The sequence below is a fragment of the Oncorhynchus clarkii genome, chromosome 14, assembly GCF_045791955.1.
Source record: "Oncorhynchus clarkii lewisi isolate Uvic-CL-2024 chromosome 14, UVic_Ocla_1.0, whole genome shotgun sequence".
NCBI lineage: Eukaryota > Metazoa > Chordata > Actinopteri > Salmoniformes > Salmonidae > Oncorhynchus > Oncorhynchus clarkii.
This window is the reverse complement of record NC_092160.1, coordinates 22,714,660-22,737,597: the sequence shown is the minus strand read 5'-3', so window position 1 is coordinate 22,737,597 and position 22,938 is coordinate 22,714,660. Positions and strand designations below refer to the sequence as shown.

Below are 22,938 nucleotides of genomic sequence, written 5' to 3'. Positions count from 1 at the left end.
CAATCCTCTCATAAAAGGCGCATGCGCAAACTGTATAGTCATAATCAGGTTCGAGGGTAAACCCCTAGCGGTCAAATGCAACCTTTCAGGGGCCAAACCCACAGATCCCATTGCTGCGGTTGTGGGTGCCAAACTCTCCCCTGTGCATGGGACAATAGATTCTGACGATACTGAACCCTCCACAGGTCTCCACCCAACAGGCGGATGATATCCAGGAACCAGGGTTGTCTGGGCCAAAGTGGCGCCACCAGAATAAACAACACACCCTCCTGACAGACCCTCTCCAATGTGGATTGAATCAGGTCCACCGGAGGAAATGCATTCAGCAGGGTTCAAGGCAACTGGTTCCCAAAGGAGCCGCCAGACCCCTCATTGAGAAGAACAGACTACAATGCGTGTTTTCTCTCGATGCGTAAAGATCTAAGTCAGCCCTGCCTAATTTGTTGCTAAAAAACCTGCTAATATAACAACCAAATTTTAAAATACCATTTGCTGAAAACAGGTGGTCAAGCTAGAAACATGAAGGAGAATTTGACAGCTTAGCTCCACATGCGTCATGACTGCAACAGTAGGGACCAGAGAAATTAATGTTCTTCACTCACCACGTTTGAGTACGTGGTGAGTGAAAAAATAAATAAATAATGGATTCGTTGGACCAGCGTTTTGAATGTGTCAAATTTCAGTGGTTTTGTGTGGTTGTTGGCTTAGCTTTCTGTAACTTTGTAACAAGTATTTGTAGGCACATTTTGTGTTATGATTGCAAGGTGTCCTGATATATTTTCTGATATCTTATCTTTTCTGATATCTTATCTTTTCTGATATCTTGTATAAGGGAATGATAATAGAGTACTACAGAATGAGTCATAATACCCATAAAATCTAGCGGTCAAACAGGGAAATGGTTCCAATAGTTTTTCCACCATTCAGTTTTATCACTTCAAATCAGGGCTGTGTTTCGTGAAGGCTATCATAAAGAACTACAAATGCCATGACGATCTGGACGAGACTGCCGAATCGAGACAAAGGTAAGAATCTCTGGATTAATTATCAATGTTACTAAATGTAGTAACAAAAAAAATTGCTACATTTCTTCAAGTTAACAATTTTGTGAACTGTCTTGTTGACACAATACCTGTTAGCAAAGGTGCCAGCTAGAGATGACATGCAGGAACTTGCAGGGATTTGTAGATTTGCATGAAGTCTACTTTGATGCTAATTAGAATTTTCGAATTTGAAAGTAAATAGAGCCGAAAATGTTGATAAAAATCATCTTGACCGAGAGAGATTTACAGCACATGGTTATCAAAATGTCACGCCAGGGTAAGCCTAAACGAAACACGGCCCTTTTTTGAAGTGTTTCTAAAATCCCCTGTAGGAAAAATGAATGGTGGAAAAACTATCGGAACCATTTCCCTGTTTGACCTCAAGGTGTTATGACTATTATGACACCTCCACTGTGGGGCTCTGTCTCATACTCATTAAAAGTTTCATTTCAAGAAATGTATATTTTACATATTTTGGACAAAGCATTCAGAGCAATCTTGAGGGAACCCTGAAATTTCCATCCCTAACTATAACATTTTCCAACAAGATAGAATGGGGGCGGTGTTGCAATCTACTGCAGAGATAGCCTGCAGAGTTCTGTCTTTCTATCCAGGTCTGCACCATCCTACAATCTAAGATTGATGCCCTCAATCTCACACAAATTATCAATGAACCTACCAGGTTCAACCCCAAATCCGTAAACACGGGCACACTCATAGATATCATCCTAACTTACTCGCGCTCCAAATACACCTCTGCTGTATTCAACCAAGATCTCAGCGATCACTGCCTCATTGCCTGCTTCCGTAATGGGTCTGCGGTCAAACGACCAACCCTCATCACTGTCAAACGCGTCCTAAAACACTTCAGCAAACAGTCCTTTCTAATATACCTGGCCGGGGTATCCTGGAATGACATTGACCTCATCCCGTCAGTAGAGGATGCCTGGATATTCTTTAAAAGTGCCTTCCTCACCATCTTAAATAAGCATGCTCCATTCAAAAAATGTTGAACCAGGAATAGATATAGCCCTTGGTTCACTCCAGACCTGTCTGCCCTTGACTAGCACAAAAACATCCTGCATTAGCATCGAATAGCCCCCGTTATGCAACTTTACAGGGAAGTTAGGAACCAATATACACAGGCAGTTAGGAAAGCTAAGGCTAGCTTTTTCAAACAGAAATTTGCATCCTGTAGTACAAACTCAAAAAAGTTCTGGGATACCGTAAAGTCCATGGAGAATAAGAGCACCTCCTCCCAGCTGCCCATTGCACTGAGGCTAGGAAACACTGTCACTACCGATAAATCCACTATTATTGAGAATTTCAATAAGCATTTCTCTACGGCTGGCCATGCTTTACACCTGGCTACCTCTTCCCCGGTCAACTGCCCGGCACCCTCCACAGCATCCCGCCCAAGCCCTCACCATTTTCCTTCACCAAAATCCAGATAGCTGATGTTCTGAAAGAGCTGCAAAATCTGGACCCCTACAAATCAGCCGGGCTAGACAATCTGGACCCTCTCTTTCTAAAATGATCTGCCCAAATTGTTGCAACCCCTATTACTAGCCTGTTCAACCTCTCCTTCGTATAATCTGAGATTCCCAAAAGATTGGAAAGCTGCCACGGCCATCCCCCTCTTCAATGGGGGAGACACTGTAGACCAAAACTGCTACAGACCTATATCTATCCTACCCTTCCTTTCTAAGGTCTTTGAAAGCGAAGTTAACAAAGAGATTACCGACCATTTCGAATCCCACCATAGCTTCTCCGCTATGCAATCTGGTTTCAGAGCTGGTCATGGTTGCACCTCAGCCACGCTCAAGGTCCAAAACGATATCATAACTGCCATCGATAAGAGACATTACTGTGCAGCCGTATTCATCAACCTGGCCAAGGCTTTCGACTCTGTCAATCATCACATTCTTATCAGCAGACGTAACAGCCTTGGTTTCTCAAATGACTGCCTCGCCTGGTTCACCAACTACTTCTCTCAGAGTTCAGTGTGTCAAATCGGAGGGCCTGTTGTCCGGACTTCTGGCAGTCTCTGTGGGAGTGCCACAGGGTTCAATTCTCGGGCCGACTCTCTTCTCTGTATACATCAATGATGTCGCTCTTACTGTTGGTGATTCTCTGATCCACCTCTAAGCAGATGACACCATTCTGTATACTTCTGGCAATTCTTTGAAGACTGTGTTAACTAACCTCCAGACGAGCTTCAATGCCATACAACTCTCCTTCCGTGGCCTCCAACTCCTCTTAAACGCAAGTAAAACCAAATGCATGCTCTTCAACCGATCGCTGCCCACACCTGCCCGCCCACCCAGCATCACTACTCTGATGTAGAATATGTGGACTACAAATACCTAGGTGTCTGGTTAGACATCTCCAATCCAAGCATCTCCAATCCAAAATTAAATGTAGAATCGGCTTCCTATTTCGCAACAAAGCATCCTTCACTCATGCTGCCAAACATACCCACGTAAAACTGACCATCCTACCAATCCAACGTCCTTTACAAAATAGGCGCCAAAACTCTACTCAGCAAATTGGATGCAGTCTATCACAGTGCCATCCGTTTTGTCACCAAAGCCCCATATACTACCCACCACTGCGACCTGTACACTCTCACTGGCTTCAGGTCATCTACAAGTCTCTGATAGGTAAGGCCTTATCTCAGCTCACTGGTCACCATAGCATCACCCACCCGTAGCACGCGCTTCAGCAGTTATTTCTCTCTAGTCACCCCCAAAGCCAATTCCTAATTTGGCCGCCTTTCCTTCCAGTTCTCTGCTGCCAATGACTGGAATGAATTGCAAAAATCACTGAAGCTGGAGACTCTTATCTCCCTCACTATCTTTAAGCACCATCTGTCTGAGCAGCTCACAGATCACTGCACCTGTACATGGCCCATCTCATCCCCATACTGCATTTATTTATTTATTTTGCTCCTTTGCACCCCTGTATCTCTAATTGCACGTTCATATTCTGCACATCAATCACTCTAGTGTCTAATTGGTATATTGTAATTTCTTCACCACCATGGCCTATTTATTGCCTTAACTCCCCTTTCTTACCTCATTTGCACACACTGTATATAGATATTCTTCAACTGTATTATTGACTATGTTTTATTTATTCCATGTGTAACCCTGTGTTGTTGTATGTGTTGAACTGCTTTGCTTTATTCTTGAGGTTAAGACTGTTCAGAATGATGATATGATAAGAGGTAATGATTAATAAGATTACTGTTTATCGATGTAATAGATATATACCTTCTAGAGCTTAATTCAGGTGACGCTTTAAACAACCTCTTCCGTGGTGCCCCAAATCCTAATGAGGTCATTGTTACATGACTCATTTAATTGGGTAACAATTAAACATAGTCAGATGATTAAAAAAGTAACAGTCATCAGATTAATGAAAGTAAGGTCACGCCAAGTGCCTTCAGAAAGTGTTCACACCACTTTACTTTTTCCACATTTTGTTGTGTTACATTCTGAATTTAAAATGGTTTGAATGACCTACAAACATTTTCCCATTATTTCAAAGTAGAATTATGTTTTTTTTATTTGTACAAATTCATAAAAAATGAAAAGGTGAATGTCTTGAGTCAATAAGCATTCAACCCTTTTTAATGTAATTGAATGGGTGAAATAATGTAAGCTTGTACAGAATAAAAATATCCCAAAACATGCATCCTGTATAAAGAATGCACTAAAGAAATTCCACGAAACATTTCGCATAGCAATTCACTTTTTGGGGCAAATCCAATACAACACATTACACACTACCCATCTCCATATTTTCAAGCATAATCTTTGCTGCATCATATTATGGGTATGCTTATAATCATTAGAGAGTTTTTCAGGATAAAAATAGAAAAAAATGGACCTAAGCACAGGCAAAATCCTAGAGGAAAATCTGGTTCTGTCTGCTTTGCACCTGACACTGGGACGATTAATTCACCTTTCAGCAGGAGAATAACCTAAAACACAAGACAAAATCTACACTGGAGTTGCTTACCAAGAAGATAGTGAATGTTCCTGAGTGGCCAAAAATCTATGGCAAGACTTGATAATGGTTTTCTAGCACTGATCAACAGCCAAATTTTCCGAACTTGAAGAATTTTGAAAAGAACAATGGGCAAAAAGTTTATAATCCAGGTGAGTGAAGCTCTTTGAGACATACCCAGAAAGCTTTAACCGCTACCAAAAGTGATTATAATATGTATTGACTCAGGGTTATGAATACTTATGTAAATTAGATATTTATGTGTTTCATTTTCAGTAAATTTGCAAAAAATATGTTTTCACTTTGAAATTATGGGTATTGTGGGTAAATGGGTGAGCATTTTTTTAAATCCGTATATACAGTACCAGTCAAAAGTTTGAATACACCTTCTCATTCAAGGGTTTTTCTTTTTTTTTTACATTGTAGAATAATAGTCAAGACATCAAAACTATGAAATAACACATATGGAATTATGTAGAAACCAGAAAAGTGTTAAACAAATCTAAATATATTTTATATTTGAGATTCTTTAAAGTAGCTACCCTTTGCCTTGATGACAGCTTTGCACACTCTTCCATCCATAGGTGGTGTGCAACGAGCCCCTTCTTCCATACAATGTACATTCATGAATTCGCCATAACCTGGTAGCACCAGCCTGGCTGAATGAAATTCCAGGTGTACTTTAGCTCGTCGGCAAAATCTTTAAACAGGGATAGGCGACACTTCACCGCTGCAGGGACAGGAGGTAAATACCCTCCCCAAAACCTGGAGGAACTGCGGGGGAGAAGTCGGCCAATCCACCCCCAGGTGATCTGCTGCCCTAATAGTTCACCCTCTCATGGCGAATCCAAAGCCCGGGCTTTAGACTGTTCCAGAATGATGTCGTCCATTTTACACTCTGAAAACCCTCCAGGGCCAACCAAGGATAGTATATCATTCCTGGAATCTGGACTCTGAACACTGCCAGAGAAACCGGAGTGAGCCTCACTCGGCTGGGATGACACCCCTATCAACTCCGACCACCGCTGCTGCTCTTTCCTGGCCTTAGACATCCCAATTCCCGAGATTGCTTCGCCGGAAGACCCTTCGCCAGCAGCCCCAATCTTTCTCACAAAGTCAGCCCAACATCCACTGGAAGTTGAGCCCAGTGGGCGACATTGGTCACATCAATTGGTCTGAGCCAAAGCCACCCCAGGTAAACAGGACAGCACTAGGGCATGGTCGGAGTTTCAAACTTGGCTGGTTAGCCTTTTTGAACTTAACCACTGGCCATCTTACTCAAGCAAAGAAGCACTGGCTCCACAAGCAGAGCAGAAAGTAATGGATTTTTAGCAAACACAAAAACCGAAACCAAGACCCAAAACTGTCAACAACTAGATGGACGAGTACTCTCTTCCCAATAAAAGACACCTATGCCGGAGCCAAATCTCATAGTCTTCGTCTGCATGAATAGTTTGAAAATTGCGTGATTCGTTCTTTCTTCAGGGAAGCTGAAGAGCAAAGAATTGAGGAAATGGATGCTAGCCCTGGTATTATAGCTAGGAAGGCAGGGCTTCCGAGGGCGGGCTCGGCATCCATTGGCCCATTGGGCGTGATTTCTGTTTTCTTCAGGTGAATATGATTGTTCGTTGACTCCTCCATAGTATGTTGTATCGAGTGACTGACTGAAAGGGAAAATCAGTTAATAGCCCAGGGGTTTATTTGCTTCAATCACTGAACACAATGGCGCTTATTAGAGACAGGCTTCTATTTGAGCCAGGCGTCTATTTCCTTTCTGGAAACAGCTTTTGCTAAATAAAATGTTGAAAAAACTCCCACACTGTTTATTGTGACCAGTACGACCCGTATAAACATTATAGTAACAAATCCATCACAGAGACTATAGGCTGCCTATCATACGTATACCCCTTATTTTGTGTTTCAGCATCATTCTCTTAGTTATTGCACCTCCTTGCACCTTGTATCCCGTGTAGTTGCAACACAATCATACCAGATAGACTTTAGTATTCAACGTTTGTCCAGGTTCCCATGACATTGGGAGTTGCCTTTAAAACCATCCACTAGGAGCAATTTAATCGTCAAGTTGTTTATGCTTAACCGTCAACCTTAACCCTTACCCACTTTCACTTCACCATAGATGTTTATCCCTCCCTGGACAAACATTGAATACTGAAGTAAGACCACTAGTTAAGCCGAGCATTGCAATGTCTGCTTCCAATTCACATCCTCAAACACGTAGATCCCCTGAACGCAGCTCACTTTCCAGCCCACACTCTCAAACACCTAGATCCCCTCAACGCAGCTCACTCTCCAGATCCCAATCACCTGAATTCTAATCACCTGTTCACACACCTGTATGTCATTATCACACACCACTTAGTTCAGTTCTTTGCACCCCATTACTGTGAGGTATTGTTTGTTTTGTGACACACGTCTTCAGAGCGCTGGTTTCCCCGTAATTTAATCCTCCCGTGTATGATAGTTTTTGCCTGCCTCACTAACGATGTCTATTCCCTGCCTGTACTTTAGCCTATCGGATTTCCTGTTGTCTACCTATTGCCTGATCTCCCGGACTACTTAACTAGCCTTTTCCCTGCCTGTACTGTTTCCCTTTTAGACCTTTTGGACCCCCTGTGTATGGCCTTCTGCCTGCCCCTGTGGTCCTATGCAATAAACACCTGGTGCGCCCTGCGCTTGAAACCAGCTCTCTGTCGCCCCTTGTGTTCATTACAAACATGTCAAATCACCCTGCTGTTTCATGCATGGCAATAATGTTGTTCTTCTTTTGTGTAATCTTTACTGTACTCACTGAAGTACACTCCTAAACAATTAATTTACACTCTGTGTTAATTTGAAACAGGAGGTTATTTGCTGAAATGTGTGTCCCTATTAAAAGGGACAGGCGTCTATTTGAGATTCAGTTTCACGGTATGTGGATTAGAATTAATGGACATCTTTAATGAACAAAAAGCACATAAAATGCTTCACAATTCATAAAGGTGATGTTAGCTGAATGATATTATCTCACAGAACCAAATGTATAAGATCTCCTAAGCCTGTGTTAACCACAGACCTTATTTTCTGCATTTATCCCAACACCCTATTCTTTCCCCATTAACTCTCCCCATAGGACGGACTGAACAAACCACAGTTAACTCATATCCGTTTTTTAGGACTACAAGCTGAAAAAAGTCTCTGGCAGGCAATTCTAGTTGTCTGGGCATTTCGGGTAAGTTCCTTTTCTTCCTTGTTAGAAACATTTTCTATCAAGTTATCTAGCTAAATTAAGCTACTTCATAGCTATGCTGTCTGTCCATAGTTAGCATTAGTTGGCTATCTGCTATTTAAAAAGAGACCACCAAGTACCAGTTATAAAGTCTGTTTGCTTGTTAGAGCTATGAAGAGAGGTTAACCAAACATAAGTGTTTGTTTTATTTTGATAGCTAGCTATTGACAATCTGATTTATTTAGATTTTTTACAATAGATCCCAGAAAATATTAGGCAGTTTTTTAGCTTTATCTCAGAAGAAGGAAGGTCCTGAATTCTAATTGGGTGAGACTTGGCCTCCTCTATTTCCGCCAACGCACATCAGATGAAGATTCAAGCCAAATACTCAGTGACAGCTTAAATGCCCAATAGCAGAGTTTAAAGTTGGGTAGAGAAATCCCTCCATACTAATTTTAGGACGTTTACCATTCCAAATTACATTTCTCACCGAGATATCTATTTATGTCCTTAAAGAATAATGAGGAAGCATTGAAAACAAGAAACTCATACGGGGGAGGACATTCATTTTAATAACGAAACTCTAGCATAAAGAGTAACATGAAGTGGGGACCATCTACTTAGATCTTTTTTATTTATGTTGCACTAAAATTCTCATTAATCATGAGTTGCAAATTGGATCGAATTTGAATGCCCAGGTATGTAAATCCCTTATTTTTTAAAGCGATAGGTAAGAAGGTAATCTGACTTGTTCGACTGTGGGATTTAGAGGCATTAAGATAGACCTGGACCAGTTACATTTATATCCAGATAAAGAGCCTAAATCTTTAAAGATGTCATGTCCGTATGGTATAGAATTAGAGACATCGGACAAATACAGTAAGATGGCATCAGCATACTGGGAGATATGGTATACTGTTTCTTTGATCTTAATAGGCAAGATATTAATATTTTGCCTAATGGACTAGCACTTTAATGAAAGGGCAAATAGGCCATGATTCAGAGGACAATCCTGTCTTGTGGGTCTTTGTAGGGCAAACTCTGTGGCAGCGAAATGACCAGTTCGGACATTGTACTTGTTTTCCCCCCTACTGAACCGTACATACAGTATGTATATGTATTGTATCTTGAAACTGTAATTGTTTAGCACATGCAAAAATAAAAGCAAATAAATAATTGTTCACAATTATGTAATTAGCTCCTATGTAGTTTCCTCCATTTTAAAGGAATAGTTTGAGATTTTAGCAATGAAGCCCTTTCTCTACTTCCCCAGAGTTGAAAGAAGAGGAACAGCTAACCTGCTAACTGTTCCTGCAGACTTCCAGTCATTGTGCTAATGCTAGTTAGTATTGGCTTGTGAAACTACCTATAACTTCCTTCATACTGAACACAGAGACATAAAAATGCTATCCACAATGTTATTCTGTTGCAGCAAAATATTTTGATCACAAAACCCCTGCAGTACCTCCTCGGACCCCAGTTTAATTAGACCTACAGTTGCATAGTGCAGGACTACAAGATGCAAAACCGCATATAGCAAGCTAAGCCCTGTCAGTTTAATTGTCCAATCATGTTGCCTTCTCTGTGTATAGGAAACCCTCCCTAGTCCTTCTTTAAAAATATAACTAATATGAACAGTACATGGTTGCTGCAGTGTGACAGGGTTTTCATCCTCCCCAAGGCCAGGAGTTTTCCAGGAGTTTTTTAAACCATGTGACCTGATTAGAAAAAATTGTGAAACATTTAAAAAAGGTATCAATTTTAGATAAAACTATACTAAATATAATCACCTCACCAAATAACGGATTAAAACACAATTTCGCAAAGAAGGTCTACAGTAGCCTCAACAGCACTCTGTAGGGTAGCTCCAATGTGTAGCCGGAGGACAGCTAGCTTCCGTCCTCCTCTGGATACATTGACTTCAATACAAAACCTAGGAGGCTCATAGTTCTCACCACGTTCCATAGACTTACACAGTAATTGTTGACAACTTCTGGAGGACGTCCTCCAGCCTATCAGAGCTCTTGCAGCATGAACTGACATGTTTTCCACCCAATCAAAGGATCAAAGAATTACTCTAGTACTGAAAGCATAAGCTACAGCTAGCGAGCACTGCAGTGTACAACATGTGGTGAGTAGTTGACTCAAAGAGAGAGAAAGACAATAGTTGAACAGTTTTGAACAAATTAATTCCTTCCAAAATTAAGGAGATGCAAGAGAGAAATAGAGAGAGAGATTTCGTCATTCTTTTTCACTTTCAGTTTCAGTTACTTAGCTAGCCATTGCAGCTAGCTAGTTTAGCCTACTGAAACACCCTGCTTAAACAGAGGGATGCTATGTTAGCTAGCTGGCTATGACTTTCCAACACTACACTGGAACTCTTCCAAGTCAAGGTAAGCTTTTGGTATTACTAAATGTATTGCCACCGTGGCCCGCCGGTATAACTGCTTACTGACTGTACAGTAATGTTACTGCATGATTGTAGCGGGTTTACTAGCGCATTAGTTCTATTAGCTATGCTGACTATGACGTTACTTTAGCTAATATTCTGACAATGATGTCGGCTGTGTGCAGAGGTTTGGCTTGGAACGTTTTTTTTCTTGGTCACATACAGCTGATGTGTTGTGTGTTTAATTCCACAAGCAAATGGAAGAGGTGAGAGGAGGAGAGTTGCGAGAAAGAATACAACGTGGCGGCTATGAAAGTAAACTGTGTTTACGCGTGATCAGGGGTATTCATTCCGCCGATTCTGTTGAAAAACACTTCTTAAACGGAAACAAAAGGTGGATAAACATACCTGAATTTGTCCAAAATAAACTCTTGTTTGCAACTGTTGGACTAATGATTACACCCTATATCAGCTAGACGCAGGGAAGAGTGTGCAATGTGATATTGAATGTCACTGTCTATCTACCTACATTGTAAACTTTCATTCATACGTTGTAGCAACCTCATAATGGGTATAGGTCAAATGTAAGTATCATGTAGTAGCCTTAACCTATCGCTGTTGCATTTCAGGATATGGTTGTTCACTTTTACACACCGCATAACCCCCTAATGTTATGCTCTAAGCTGTTTGAGATGCATGTAAATCATGTTTACCCTCTGACAAAACAAATCACATCATCGTGTCATCAAACTAACATTTTTATCAAAACGCACTTCACCAAACATCTTCAAATAACGACACAAAAATGTACATCAAATGATTGGCTGGTCAAGTAACGGCAGGAGCGTTGGGCCAGTAACAGCAAGTTCCGTGGTTTGAATACCCGAGCTGACAAGGTGAAAACATCTGTCAATGTGCCATTGAGCAATGCACTTAACCCTAACTTTCTCCAGGGGCACTGTACTGCTATGCTGTATATGATGATAACACTTTTTTTTTACACAGTAAGACATCAAGTATGGTTGATATCAAGTAAAATAAGAAAATAAAAACATACAAACAAGCAATCCCAACAATCCTCAAATGAACTAGCCACAACAGGAAGGCACTGCGTAATAATAATTTGGTGGGTGCTTATATTTGTTCTATTTCACACATGTACAAGTGTGTATTAATACACGTGTGAATTGGAAATGTGGTTTTTGTATCCACCCTCGGAGAGTGGGATCATAGCTAGGGTCTGCCATTATCAACAGCAAACCTGGTGCAATTAGGGTTAAGTGCCTTGCTCAAGAGCACATCAACAGATTTTTCTCCTTGTCAGCTCGGGATTCGACTAGAGACCTTTTGGTTACAGGCCCAACGCTCTAACCTAGATTACCTAACACCCCTACCACATGAAAGTATACTCATAAAAACGCTATTACCCCTGCCAACTGCTGGAAGTCCATTATGTTTACCAGGGTTGTGTTCATTAGGTACCAAACAGAAAAATGCAGATTGTAGCAGGGAGGGACTAGCTAGACTTGGGCATAAGAAATGCTAATTGTTGGTCCTTGATTATTCTTTGAGTTCAAACAAAGAGCGCTGAATACTAAATTAAAACTGAATACACATTGGTTGAGAATTTTCAGTTGGTTCACATGGAAAACAAACAACAACCACCTGATAGCTCCTGAAATCATCTGGTATGACGATGCCCATACAAAAAGTATGGTAATATATACAATCTATTTATAGAATTTCCCAAACAAGGAACAAAAGAGAGAAAAGAGAAAGGCAGAAGGAGGTGGAAAGTGTTCAGCAGACCCTGATATCCTCCCTGGGGCACGTTCAGCAGACCACAACATTTAGGAACTTTCCGATAGAAATGTACAACATAGAACAAACATGCCTTTCCGAACTCGTTGACTGAGGAATCATGTTGGCTATTCATGGCATTTCTATTTGCAACTTTCAACAACGTTTGGCAACTGAACGTGGCCCTGGGTAGTAGTCTTGGTTGATTGACAGCAGAGTTAACCAGTTAGAGGCTCTGAGAACGGTTCAATCCACCAATGTGATGGACTAACAGCCAATCAATCCCCTGGCACCTTTGGACTGATACTCCTCTGGGACTCCCAGTGTTCTATCTCATGAGGCATTGCAGAGTCGGGCACAGAGCAGAGCAGTGTGGTGTTGGAGGTGTCACCCTGGAGACGAGTCACCCTCTCTGTCACGTACACAGAGGTTGTTTCCTCAGTGTCCTCATAATGCAGCCTAATGCTGTTTCTTCTGTGTCTCTGTGATATCCGCTGTGTCTCTGTAATGCTCTATTTGGTCTTGATTCCCTCGAAACCACAGAACTTCCAGCGTTTCTCCAGGCTGGCACCCACCCCTGTCAGCTCCTGTCTGAAGGTACAGGGCAGCCGACCCAGTAGAGCCCCCACCTGTCCGGTGTTTATCTGAAACACACACACACACACTATAAATACAGATTTGATACATACACTGACACACATCCACAGATACAATCACAATACAAACGTAACACACAGATTTGATACACACTCCTACAAACTCAAAGAGCCCCACATCTCAGATGAACTGATCTGAGTGACAAACGCCAACACCAACACAATACTCATCACAAGATGATTGCATACAAGGCCCTCCCCCGTCCACCTTTTAGCAAATCTGACCATGACCTCATCTTGTTGCTCTCCTCATATAGGCAGTAACTAAAACAGGAAACGCCTGTGCTATCTATTTCTGGTCTGACCAATCGGATTCCATGCTTCAAGATTGCTTCGATCACATGGACTGGGATATGTTCTGGGTTGCCTCAGATAATAACATTGACGTACAGTATACGCTGACTCGGTGAGCGAGTTTATAAGGAAGTGTATAGGAGATGTTGTACACACTGTGACTATTAACACCTTCCCTAACCAGAAACCATGGATTGATGGCATAATTCGCGCATAACTGAAAACACATACCATCACATTTAATCATGGCAAGGCGACTGGAAATATGGCCGAATATAAACAGTGTAGTTATTCCCTCAGTAAGGCAATCAATCAAGCAAAGTGTCAGTATATAGACAAAGTGGAGTCGCAATTCAAAGGCTCAAACACGAGACGTATGTGGCAGGGTCTACAGACAATCTCAGATTCCAAAAAGAAAACCAGCCCGTCGTGGACATCGAGGTCTTGGCTGCCAGAGAAATTAAACAACTTCTTTGCACGCTTTGAGGACAATACAGTGCCACTGACGCAGCCTGCTACCAAAGACTCTAGTCTCTCCTTCTCCGTGGCCGACGTGAGTAAATATTTAAATGTGTTAACCCTCGCAAGGCTGCCAGCCCAGACGGCATTTCTAGTCTTGTCCTCAGAGCATGCACAGACCAGCTGGCTGGTGTGTTTACGGACATATTAAATCAATCCCTATCCCAGTCTGCTGTCCCCACATACTTCAAGATGGGCACCATTGTTCCTGTTCCCAAGAAAGCTAAGGTAACTGAACTAAATGACTATCGCCCTGTAGCACTCACTTCTGTCATCATGAAGTGCTTTGAGAGACTAGTCAAGGACTATATCACCTCCACCCTACCTGACACTCTAGACCCACTTCAATTTGCTTACCGCCCCAATAGGTCCACAGACGATGCAATCACCATCACACTGCACATTGCCCTATCCCATCTGGACAAGAGGAATACCTATGCAAGAATGCTGTTCATTGACTACAGCTCAGCATTCAATACCATAGTACCCTCCAAACTCATCATTAAGCTTGAGACCCTGGGTCTTGACCCCGCCCTGTGCAACTGGTTCCTGGACTTCCTGACGGGCCGCCCCAAGGTGGTGAAGGTAGGAAACAACATCTCGACTCTGCTGATCCTCAACACTGGGGTCCCACAAGGGTGCGTTCTCAGCCCCCTTCTGTACTCCCTGTTCACCCACGACTGCGTGGCAATGCACACCTCCAACTTAATCATGAAGTTTGCAGACTACACAACAGTGTTAGGCTTGATTACCAACAACAACGAGACAGCCTACAGGGAGGAGGTGAGGGCCCTCGGAATGTGGTGTCAGGAAAATAACCTCTCACTCAATGTCAGCAAAACAAAAGAGATGATTGTGGACTTCAGGAAACAGCAAAGGGAGCACCCCCCTATCCACATTGACGGGACAGCAGTGGAGAATATCACAGACAAACTGAAATGGTCCACGCACACAGACAGTGTGGTGAAGAAGGTCCCACTACAACTCTTCAACCTCAGGAGGCTGAAAGAATTTGGCTTGTCACCAAAAACCCTCACTAGCTTTTACAGGTGCACAATTGAGAGCATCCTGTCGGGCTGTATCACCGACTGGTATGGGAACTGCACCACCCACAACTGCAAGGCTCTCCAGAGGGTGGTGCGGTCTGCACAATGCATCACATGGGGCAAACTACCTGCCCTCCAGGACACCTACAACACCCGATGTCACAGGAATGCAAAAAAGATAATCAGGGAAAATAACCACCCGAGCCACTGCATGTTCACCATGCTTCTGTCCAGAAGGCGAGGTCAGTACAGGTGCATCAAAGCTGGGACAGAGAGATTGAATATTAGCTTCTATCTCAAGGTAATTAGATTGTTAAACAACCACCACTAGCACAGAGAGGCAGCTGCCTACCTACAGCTGGCCACTTCAAAAAATGGAACACTAGTCACTTTAATAATGCCACTTTAAGAATGTTTACATATCTCGCATTACTCATCTCATATGTATATTATGTATACTATATCCTTCACTATCTATTGCATCTTAGCCGCTCTGTCACTGCTCATCCAAATATTTTATACTTATATATTCTTATCCCATTCCTTTACTAGATTGTGTGTATAAGATTTTGTTGTGGAATTTGATAAATATTAGGTTTTGTTGTGGAATTGTTAGATATTACCTGTTAGATACTGTTGCACTGTTGGATCTAGAAACATTTCAAAAGCATTTCGCTACACTCACAATAACATCTGGTAACCATGTGTATGTGACCAATAACATTTGATTTGATTTGACAAACCCACACCTACAGTTGAAGTCAGAAGTTTACATACACTTAGGTTGGAATCATTAAAACTCGTTTTCAACCACTCCACAAATTTCTTGTTAAAAAACAATAGTTTTGGCAAGTTGGTTAGGACATCTACTTTGTGCATGACACAAGTAATTTTTCCAAAAATTGTTTACAGACAGATTATTTCACTTATAATTCCCGGCATCACATGACATCAGAAGTTACATTAGACTAAGTTGACTGTGCCTTTAATCAGCTTGGAAAATTCCAGAAAATGATGTCATGGCTTTAGAAGCTTCTGGTAGGCTAATTGATCTCATTTGAGTCAATTGGAGGTGTATCTGTGGATGTATTTCAAGGCCTACCTTCAAACTTTGCTTGACATCATGGGAAAATCAAGAGAAATCAGTTAAGACCTCAGAAAAAAATGTAGACCTCCACAAGTCTGGTTCATCCATGGGAGCAATTTCCAAATGCCTGAAGGTACCACGTTCATCTGTACAAACAATAGTACGCAAGTATAAACACCATGGGACCACGCAGCCATCATACCGCTCAGGAAGGAGATGCATTCTGTCTCCTAAAGATGAACGTACTTTGGTGCGAAAAGTGCAAATCAATCCCAGAACAACAGGACCTTGTGAAGATGCTGGAGGAAAGTTTCTATATCCACAGTAAAACGAGTCCTATATCGTCATAACATGAAAGGCTGCTCAGCAAGGAAGAAGCCACTGCTCCAAAACCACCATAAAAAAAGCCAGACTACGGTTTGCAACTGCACATGGGTACAAAGATCGTACTTTTGGAGAAATGTCCTCTGGTCTGATGAAACAAAAATAGAACTGTTTGGCCATAATGACCATCATTATGTTTGGAGGGAAAAGGGGGAGGATTGCAAGCCGAAGAACACCATTCCAACCGTAAAGCACGGGGGTGGCAGCATCTTGTTGTGGGGGCACTTTACTGCAGGAGGGACTGGTGCACTTCACAAAATAGATGGCATCATGAGTTAGGAAAATGATGCAGATATATTGAAGCAACATCTCAAGACATCAGTCAGGAGGTTAAAGCTTGCTCGCAAATGGGTCTTCCAAATGGACAATGACCCCAAGCATACTTCCAAAGTTGTGGCAAAATGGCATAAGGACAACAAAGTCAAGGTATTGGAGTGGCCATCACAAATTCCTGACCTCAATCCCATAGAAAATGTGTGGGCAGAACTGAAAAAGTGTGTGCGAGCAAGGAGGCCCACAAACCTGACTCAGTTACACCAGCTCTGTCAGGAGGAATGGGCCAAAATTCACCCAACTTCTTGTGGGAAGCTTGTGGAAGGCCACCCATTAATGTTTGACCCAAGTTAAACAATTTAAAGGCAATGCTACCAAATACTATTTGAGTGTATGTAAACTTCTTACCCACTGGGAATGTGATGAAAGAAGCAAAAACTGAAATAAATCATTCTCTCTACTATTATTCTGACATTTCACATTCTTAAAATAAAGTGGTTATACTAACTGACCTAAGACAGGGAATTTTTACTAGGATTAAATGTCAGGAATTGTGAAAAACTGAGTTTAAATGTATTTGGCTAAGGTGTATGTAAACTTCCGACTTCAACTGTACATATGCAATAGCATCAAACTAGGATATAGCGTCACTTTTAAAAGGTGAGATTACACAAATCAATGACAGCAGGAAGCACTGTATCATTGTATACGGAGAAAAAACATTTGTAAGTACCAGATGGGTAAAACCCTGTCGGTATGTATTAAACACTATATCATGAAGATGTCAATGGTGTGTCATCTTTAACAATGTAGTAGTGAATCATGAACACAGTAGATAAGTAGAGAGTAATGTAGTTAGTGGAGAATCCAGTGATGACTGTTGACAAAGCTCTGTGGACTTGTTGTGTGGTGTTACAGAGAAGCAGCGTGGGAACAAACACACCTTCAGACCTTAATGGAAAACCCAAACGAAGAAAGAAGGAATGAGTCAGTGTGTTGATAAGTGCAGAGAGGTTGTAAAAATTGTCTATTCTCGGTTGCAACACAGAGTACCGAGTTCTAAACTGCCTCTGAAAGCAATGTCAGCACAAGAACTGTTCATCGGGAGATTCATGAAATGGGTTTCCATGGCCGAGCAGCCGCATACAAGCCTGAGATCACAATGTGCAATGTGAAGTGACAACTGGAGTGGTGTGACTCTCGCCGCCATTGGACTCTGGAGCCGTGGAAACACATTCTCTGGAGTGATGAATCACACTTCACCATCTGACAGTCCGACGGACTAATCTAGATTTGGGGGAAGCCAGGAGAACACTACCTGCCGAATGCATAGGCCAACTGTAAAGTTGTTGGAGGAGATTTAATGATCTGGGGCTGTTTTTCATAGTTCGGGCTAGGCCCCTTAGTCCAGTGAAGGGAAATCTTAACGCTACAGCATACAATGATAATTCTGTTTTTCCAAATGTGTGGCAGTTTGGGGAAGGTCTTGGGGAAGGTAGTGCTCTTCTGTTTGGGGAAGGTCCGTTCCTGTTTCAGCATGCCAATGCCCCCGTGCACAAAGCAAGTTCCATACAGAAATGGTTTGTCGAGATTGGTGTGGAAGAACTTTACTGGCCTGCACAGAGCCCTGACCTCAACCCCATCGAACACCTTTGGGATGAATTGGAACGATGACTGCGAGCTAGGCCTAATCAACCAACGTCAGTGTCTGACCTCACAAATGCTCTCGTGGCTGAATCAAATCAAGTTCCCGCAGCAATGTTCCAACATCTAGTGGAAAGCCTTCCCAGAACAGCGGAGGCTGTTATAACAGCAAAATGAGGACCAACTCCATATTAATGCCCATGATATTGGAATGAGATGTTCGACGAGCAGGTATCCACATACTTTTGGTAAAGTAGTGTATAAGAGTGCCTCCACATGGAGGTGGCAGTAAGAGGAGTCATGCCTGAGGACTTCATCATAGAGGTGACAGTAAGAATAGTAATGTCTGAGGGCCTCCACATTGAGGTAACAGTAAGAGGAGTCATGTCTGAGGTCCTCGTCATGGAGGTAGCAGTAAGAGTAGTCATATCCGAGGGCCTCCTCATGGAGGTGGCAGTAAGAGTAGTCATATCTGAGGGCCTCCACATTGAGGTAACAGTAAGAGGAGTCATGTCTGAGGTCCTCATCATGGAGGTAGCAGTAAGTAGTCATGTCTGAGGGCCTCCTCATGGAGGTAGCAGTAAGAGTAGTCCTGTCTGAGGGCCTCGTCATGGAGGTAGCAGTAAGAGTAGTCATGTCTGAGGGCCTCCTCATGGAGGTAGCAGTAAGAGTAGTCATGTCTGAGGGCCTCCTCATGGAGGTAGCAGTAAGAGTAGTCATGTCTGAGGGCCTCATCATGGAGGTAGTAGTAAGAGTAGTCCTGTCTGAGGGCCTCGTCATGGAGCGGGCAGTAAGAGTAGTCATGTCTGAGGGCCTCCTCATGGAGGTAGCAGTAAGAGTGGCCATATAGTATATCTGAAGGCCTCCTTGCGGAGGTGTCAGTGAGTGTGGTGGTCATATGTGGAGGAGAGAAAATAACAGAATCAATCTGACAGTCGAGAGCAGAGGAGTGCTGAGATCCCAGAAAGGCCCCTGAGGAGCCCAACGTGGAGACGGGTGTTTTAGCAAAGTGTCAGAATAAATAAAACCGCTCTGCTTCGTCAGGGAGAGACAGGAAGGATCCAGATGTAACAGGTCTCAGTGTCCAGGGAAATCACACTGAGACACTTCCACAAGAGCACTGGGATAATAGAGATATCCTATATTAATGTCTATAGTACTGTAGCACTGGGGGATGCAGAGATATCCTATATTCATGTCTATAGTACTGTAGCACTGGGAAATAAAGAGAGATATCCTATATTCATGTCTATAGTACTGTAGCACTGGGAGATGGATATCCTATATTCATGTCTATAGTACTGTAGTACTGGGAGATACAGATGGATATCCTATATTCATGTCTATAGTACTGTAGCATTGGGAGATACAGAGATAAATAATATATTCATGTCTATTGTACTGTAGCTATGGGAGATAGAGATACAGTTGTCGGAAGTTTACATACACAGGTTGGAGTCATTAAAACTAGTTTTTCAACCACTTCACAAATTTCTTGTTAAAAAACTATAGTTTTGGCAAGTCGGTTAGGATATCTACTTCGTGCATGACACAAGTCATTTTTCCAATAATTGTTTACAGACAGATTATTTCACTTATAATTCACAGTATCACAATTCCAGTGGGTCAGAGGTTTACATACACTAAGTTGACTGTGCCTTTAAACAGCTTGGAAAATTCCAGAAAATTATGTAATGGCTTTAGAAGCTTCTGGTAGGCTAATTGACCTCATTTGAGTCAATTGGAGGTGTATCTGGCCTACCTTCAAACTCAGTGCCTCATGGGAAAATCAAGAGAAATCAGTCAAGACCTCAGAAAAAAAAGTAGACCTCCACAAGTCTGGTTCATCCATGGGAGCAATTTCCAAATGCCTGAAGGTACCACGTTCATCTGTACAAACAATAGTACGCAAGTATAAACACCATGGGACCACGCAGCCGTCATACCACTCAGGAAGGAGACGCGTTCTGTCTCCTAGAGATGAACGTACTTTGAAGCGAAAAGTGTAAATCAATTCCAGAACAACAGCAAAGGACCTTGTGAAGATTCTGGAGGAAACAGGCACAAAAAGTATCTATATCTACAGAAAAACGAGTCCTATATCGACATAACCTGAAAGGTCGCTCAGCAAGGAAGAAGCCACTGCTCCAAATCCGCCATAACAAAGCCAGACTACGGTTTGCAACTGCACATGGGGACAAAGATCGTACTTTTAGAGAAATGTCCTCTGGTCTGATGAAACAAAAATAGAACTGTTTGGCCATAATGACCATCAATATGTTTGGAGGAAAAAGGGGGAGGATTGCAAGCCGAAGAACACCATCCCAACCGTGAAGCACGGGGGTGGCAGCATCATATTGTGTGAGTGCTTTGCTGCAGGAGGGACTGGTGCACTTCACAAAATAGATGGCATCATGAGGAAAAAAATATGTGGATATATTGAAGCAACATCTCAAGACATCAGTCAGGAAGTTAAAGCTTGGTCGCAAATGGGACTTCCAAATGGACAATGACCCCAAGCATACTTCCAGTTGTGGCAAAATGGCTTAAGGACAACAACGTCAAGGTATTGGAGTGGCCATCACAATGCCCTGACCTTAATCCTGTAGAACATTTGTGGGCAGAACTGAAAAAGCCTGTATGAGCAAGGAGGCCTACAAACCTAACTAGCTATGTCAGGAAGAACGGGCCAACTTATTCACCCAACTTACTGTGGGAAGTTTGTGGAAGACTACCCGCAATGCTTCCAAATACTAATTGAGTGTATGTAAACTTCTGACCCACTGGGAATGTGATGAAAGAAATAAAAGCTGAAATAAATAATTCTCTGCTATTATTCTGACATTTCACATTCTTAAAATAAAGTGGTGATCCTAACAGCTAAGATGAGGTTTAAATGTCAGGAATTGTGAAAACTGAGTTAAATGTATTTGTAAACTTCTAACTGTACATCCTATATTCATGTATATAGTACTGAAGCACTGGGAGATACAGAGAGATATCCTTTCCTTGTGTCTACAGTAAATCAAATCAAATCAAATCAAATGTTATTTGTCACATACACATGGTTAGCAGATGTTAATGCGAGTGTAGCGAAATGCTTGTGCTTCTAGTTCCGACAATGCAGTAATAACCAACAAGTAATCTAGCTAACAATTCCAAAACTACTACCTTATAGACACAAGTGTAAGGGGATAAAGAATATGTACATAAAGATATATGAATGAGTGATGGTACAGAGCGGCATAGGCAAGATGCAGTAGATGGTATTGAGTACAGTATATACATATGAGATGAGTATATAAACAAAGTGGCATAGTTAAAGTGGCTAGTGATACATGTATTACATAAAGATGCAGTAGATGATGTAGAGTACAGTATATACGTATACATATGAGATGAATAATGTAGGGTATGTAAACATTATATTAGGTAGCATTGTTTAAAGTGGCTAGTGATATATTTTACATCATTTCCCATCAATTCCCATTATTAAAGTGGCTGGAGTTGAGTCAGTGTGTTGGCAGCAGCCACTCAATGTTATTGGTGGCTGTTTAACAGTCTGATGGCCTTGAGATAGAATCTGTTTTTCAGTCTCTCGGTATTTCTCTTGTCCATATGGGTTAGGGCAGTGTGCAGTGTGGTTGAGATTGCATCGTCTGTGGACCTATTTGGGCGGTAAGCAAATTGGAGTGGGTCTAGGGTGTCAGGTGGAGGTGATATGGTCCTTGACTTGTCTCTCAAAGCACTTCATGATGACAGAAGTAGTCGTTTAGCTCAGTTACCTTAGCTTTCTTGGGAACAGGAACAATGGTGGCCCTCTTGAAGCATGTGGGAACAACAGACTGGGATGGGGATTGATTGAATATGTCCGTAAACACACCAGCCAGTTAGTCTGCGCATGCTCTGAGGGCGCGGCTGGGGATGCCGTCTGGGCCTGCAGCCTTGCGAGGGTTAACACGTTTAAATGTTTTCCTCACGTCGGCTGCAGTGAAGGAGAGTCCGCATGTTTTTGTTGCAGGCCGTGTCAGTGGCACTGTATTGTCCTCAAAGCGGGCCAAAAAGTTATTTAGTCTGCCTGGGAGCAGGACATCCTGGTCCGTGACGGGGCTGGTTTTCTTTTTGTAATCCGTGATTGACTGTAGACCCTTCCACATACCTCTTGTGTCTGAGCCGTTGAATTGAGATTCTACTTTGTCTTTATACTGACGCTTAGCTTGTTTGATTGCCTTGCGGAGGGAATAGCTACACTGTTTGTATTCGGTCATGTTTCCGGTCACCTTGCCCTGATTAAAAGCAGTGGTTCGTGCTTTCAGTTTCACGCGAATGCTGCCATCAATCCACGGTTTCTGGTTTGGGAATGTTTTAATCGTTGCTATGGGAACGACATCTTCAACGCACGTTCTATTGAACTCGCTCATCGAATCAGCGTATTCGTCAATGTTGTTGTTTGATGCAATACGAAACATATCCCAGTCCACGTGATGGAAGCAGTCTTGGAGTGTGGAATCAGATTGGTCGGACCAGCGTTGAACAGACCTCAGCGCGGGAGCTTCTTGTTTT

At 42.3% G+C, this 22,938-nt stretch overlaps 1 protein-coding gene across 1 annotated transcript in view; it reads right to left on the bottom strand.

Moving 5' to 3' along the window:
• Positions 1 to 11,662: 11,662 nt before the first annotated feature.
• The window catches only part of LOC139366026 (ecto-NOX disulfide-thiol exchanger 2-like), a 156,007-nt gene continuing 144,731 nt past the window's right edge, over positions 11,663 to 22,938 (bottom strand). Inside the window, exon 14 of the mRNA XM_071103105.1 lies at positions 11,663 to 13,116. Within this exon, the coding sequence (XP_070959206.1) occupies positions 12,985 to 13,116 (132 nt within the window). The 3' untranslated portion in view covers positions 11,663 to 12,984. The remainder of the gene's footprint in view (positions 13,117 to 22,938) is intronic.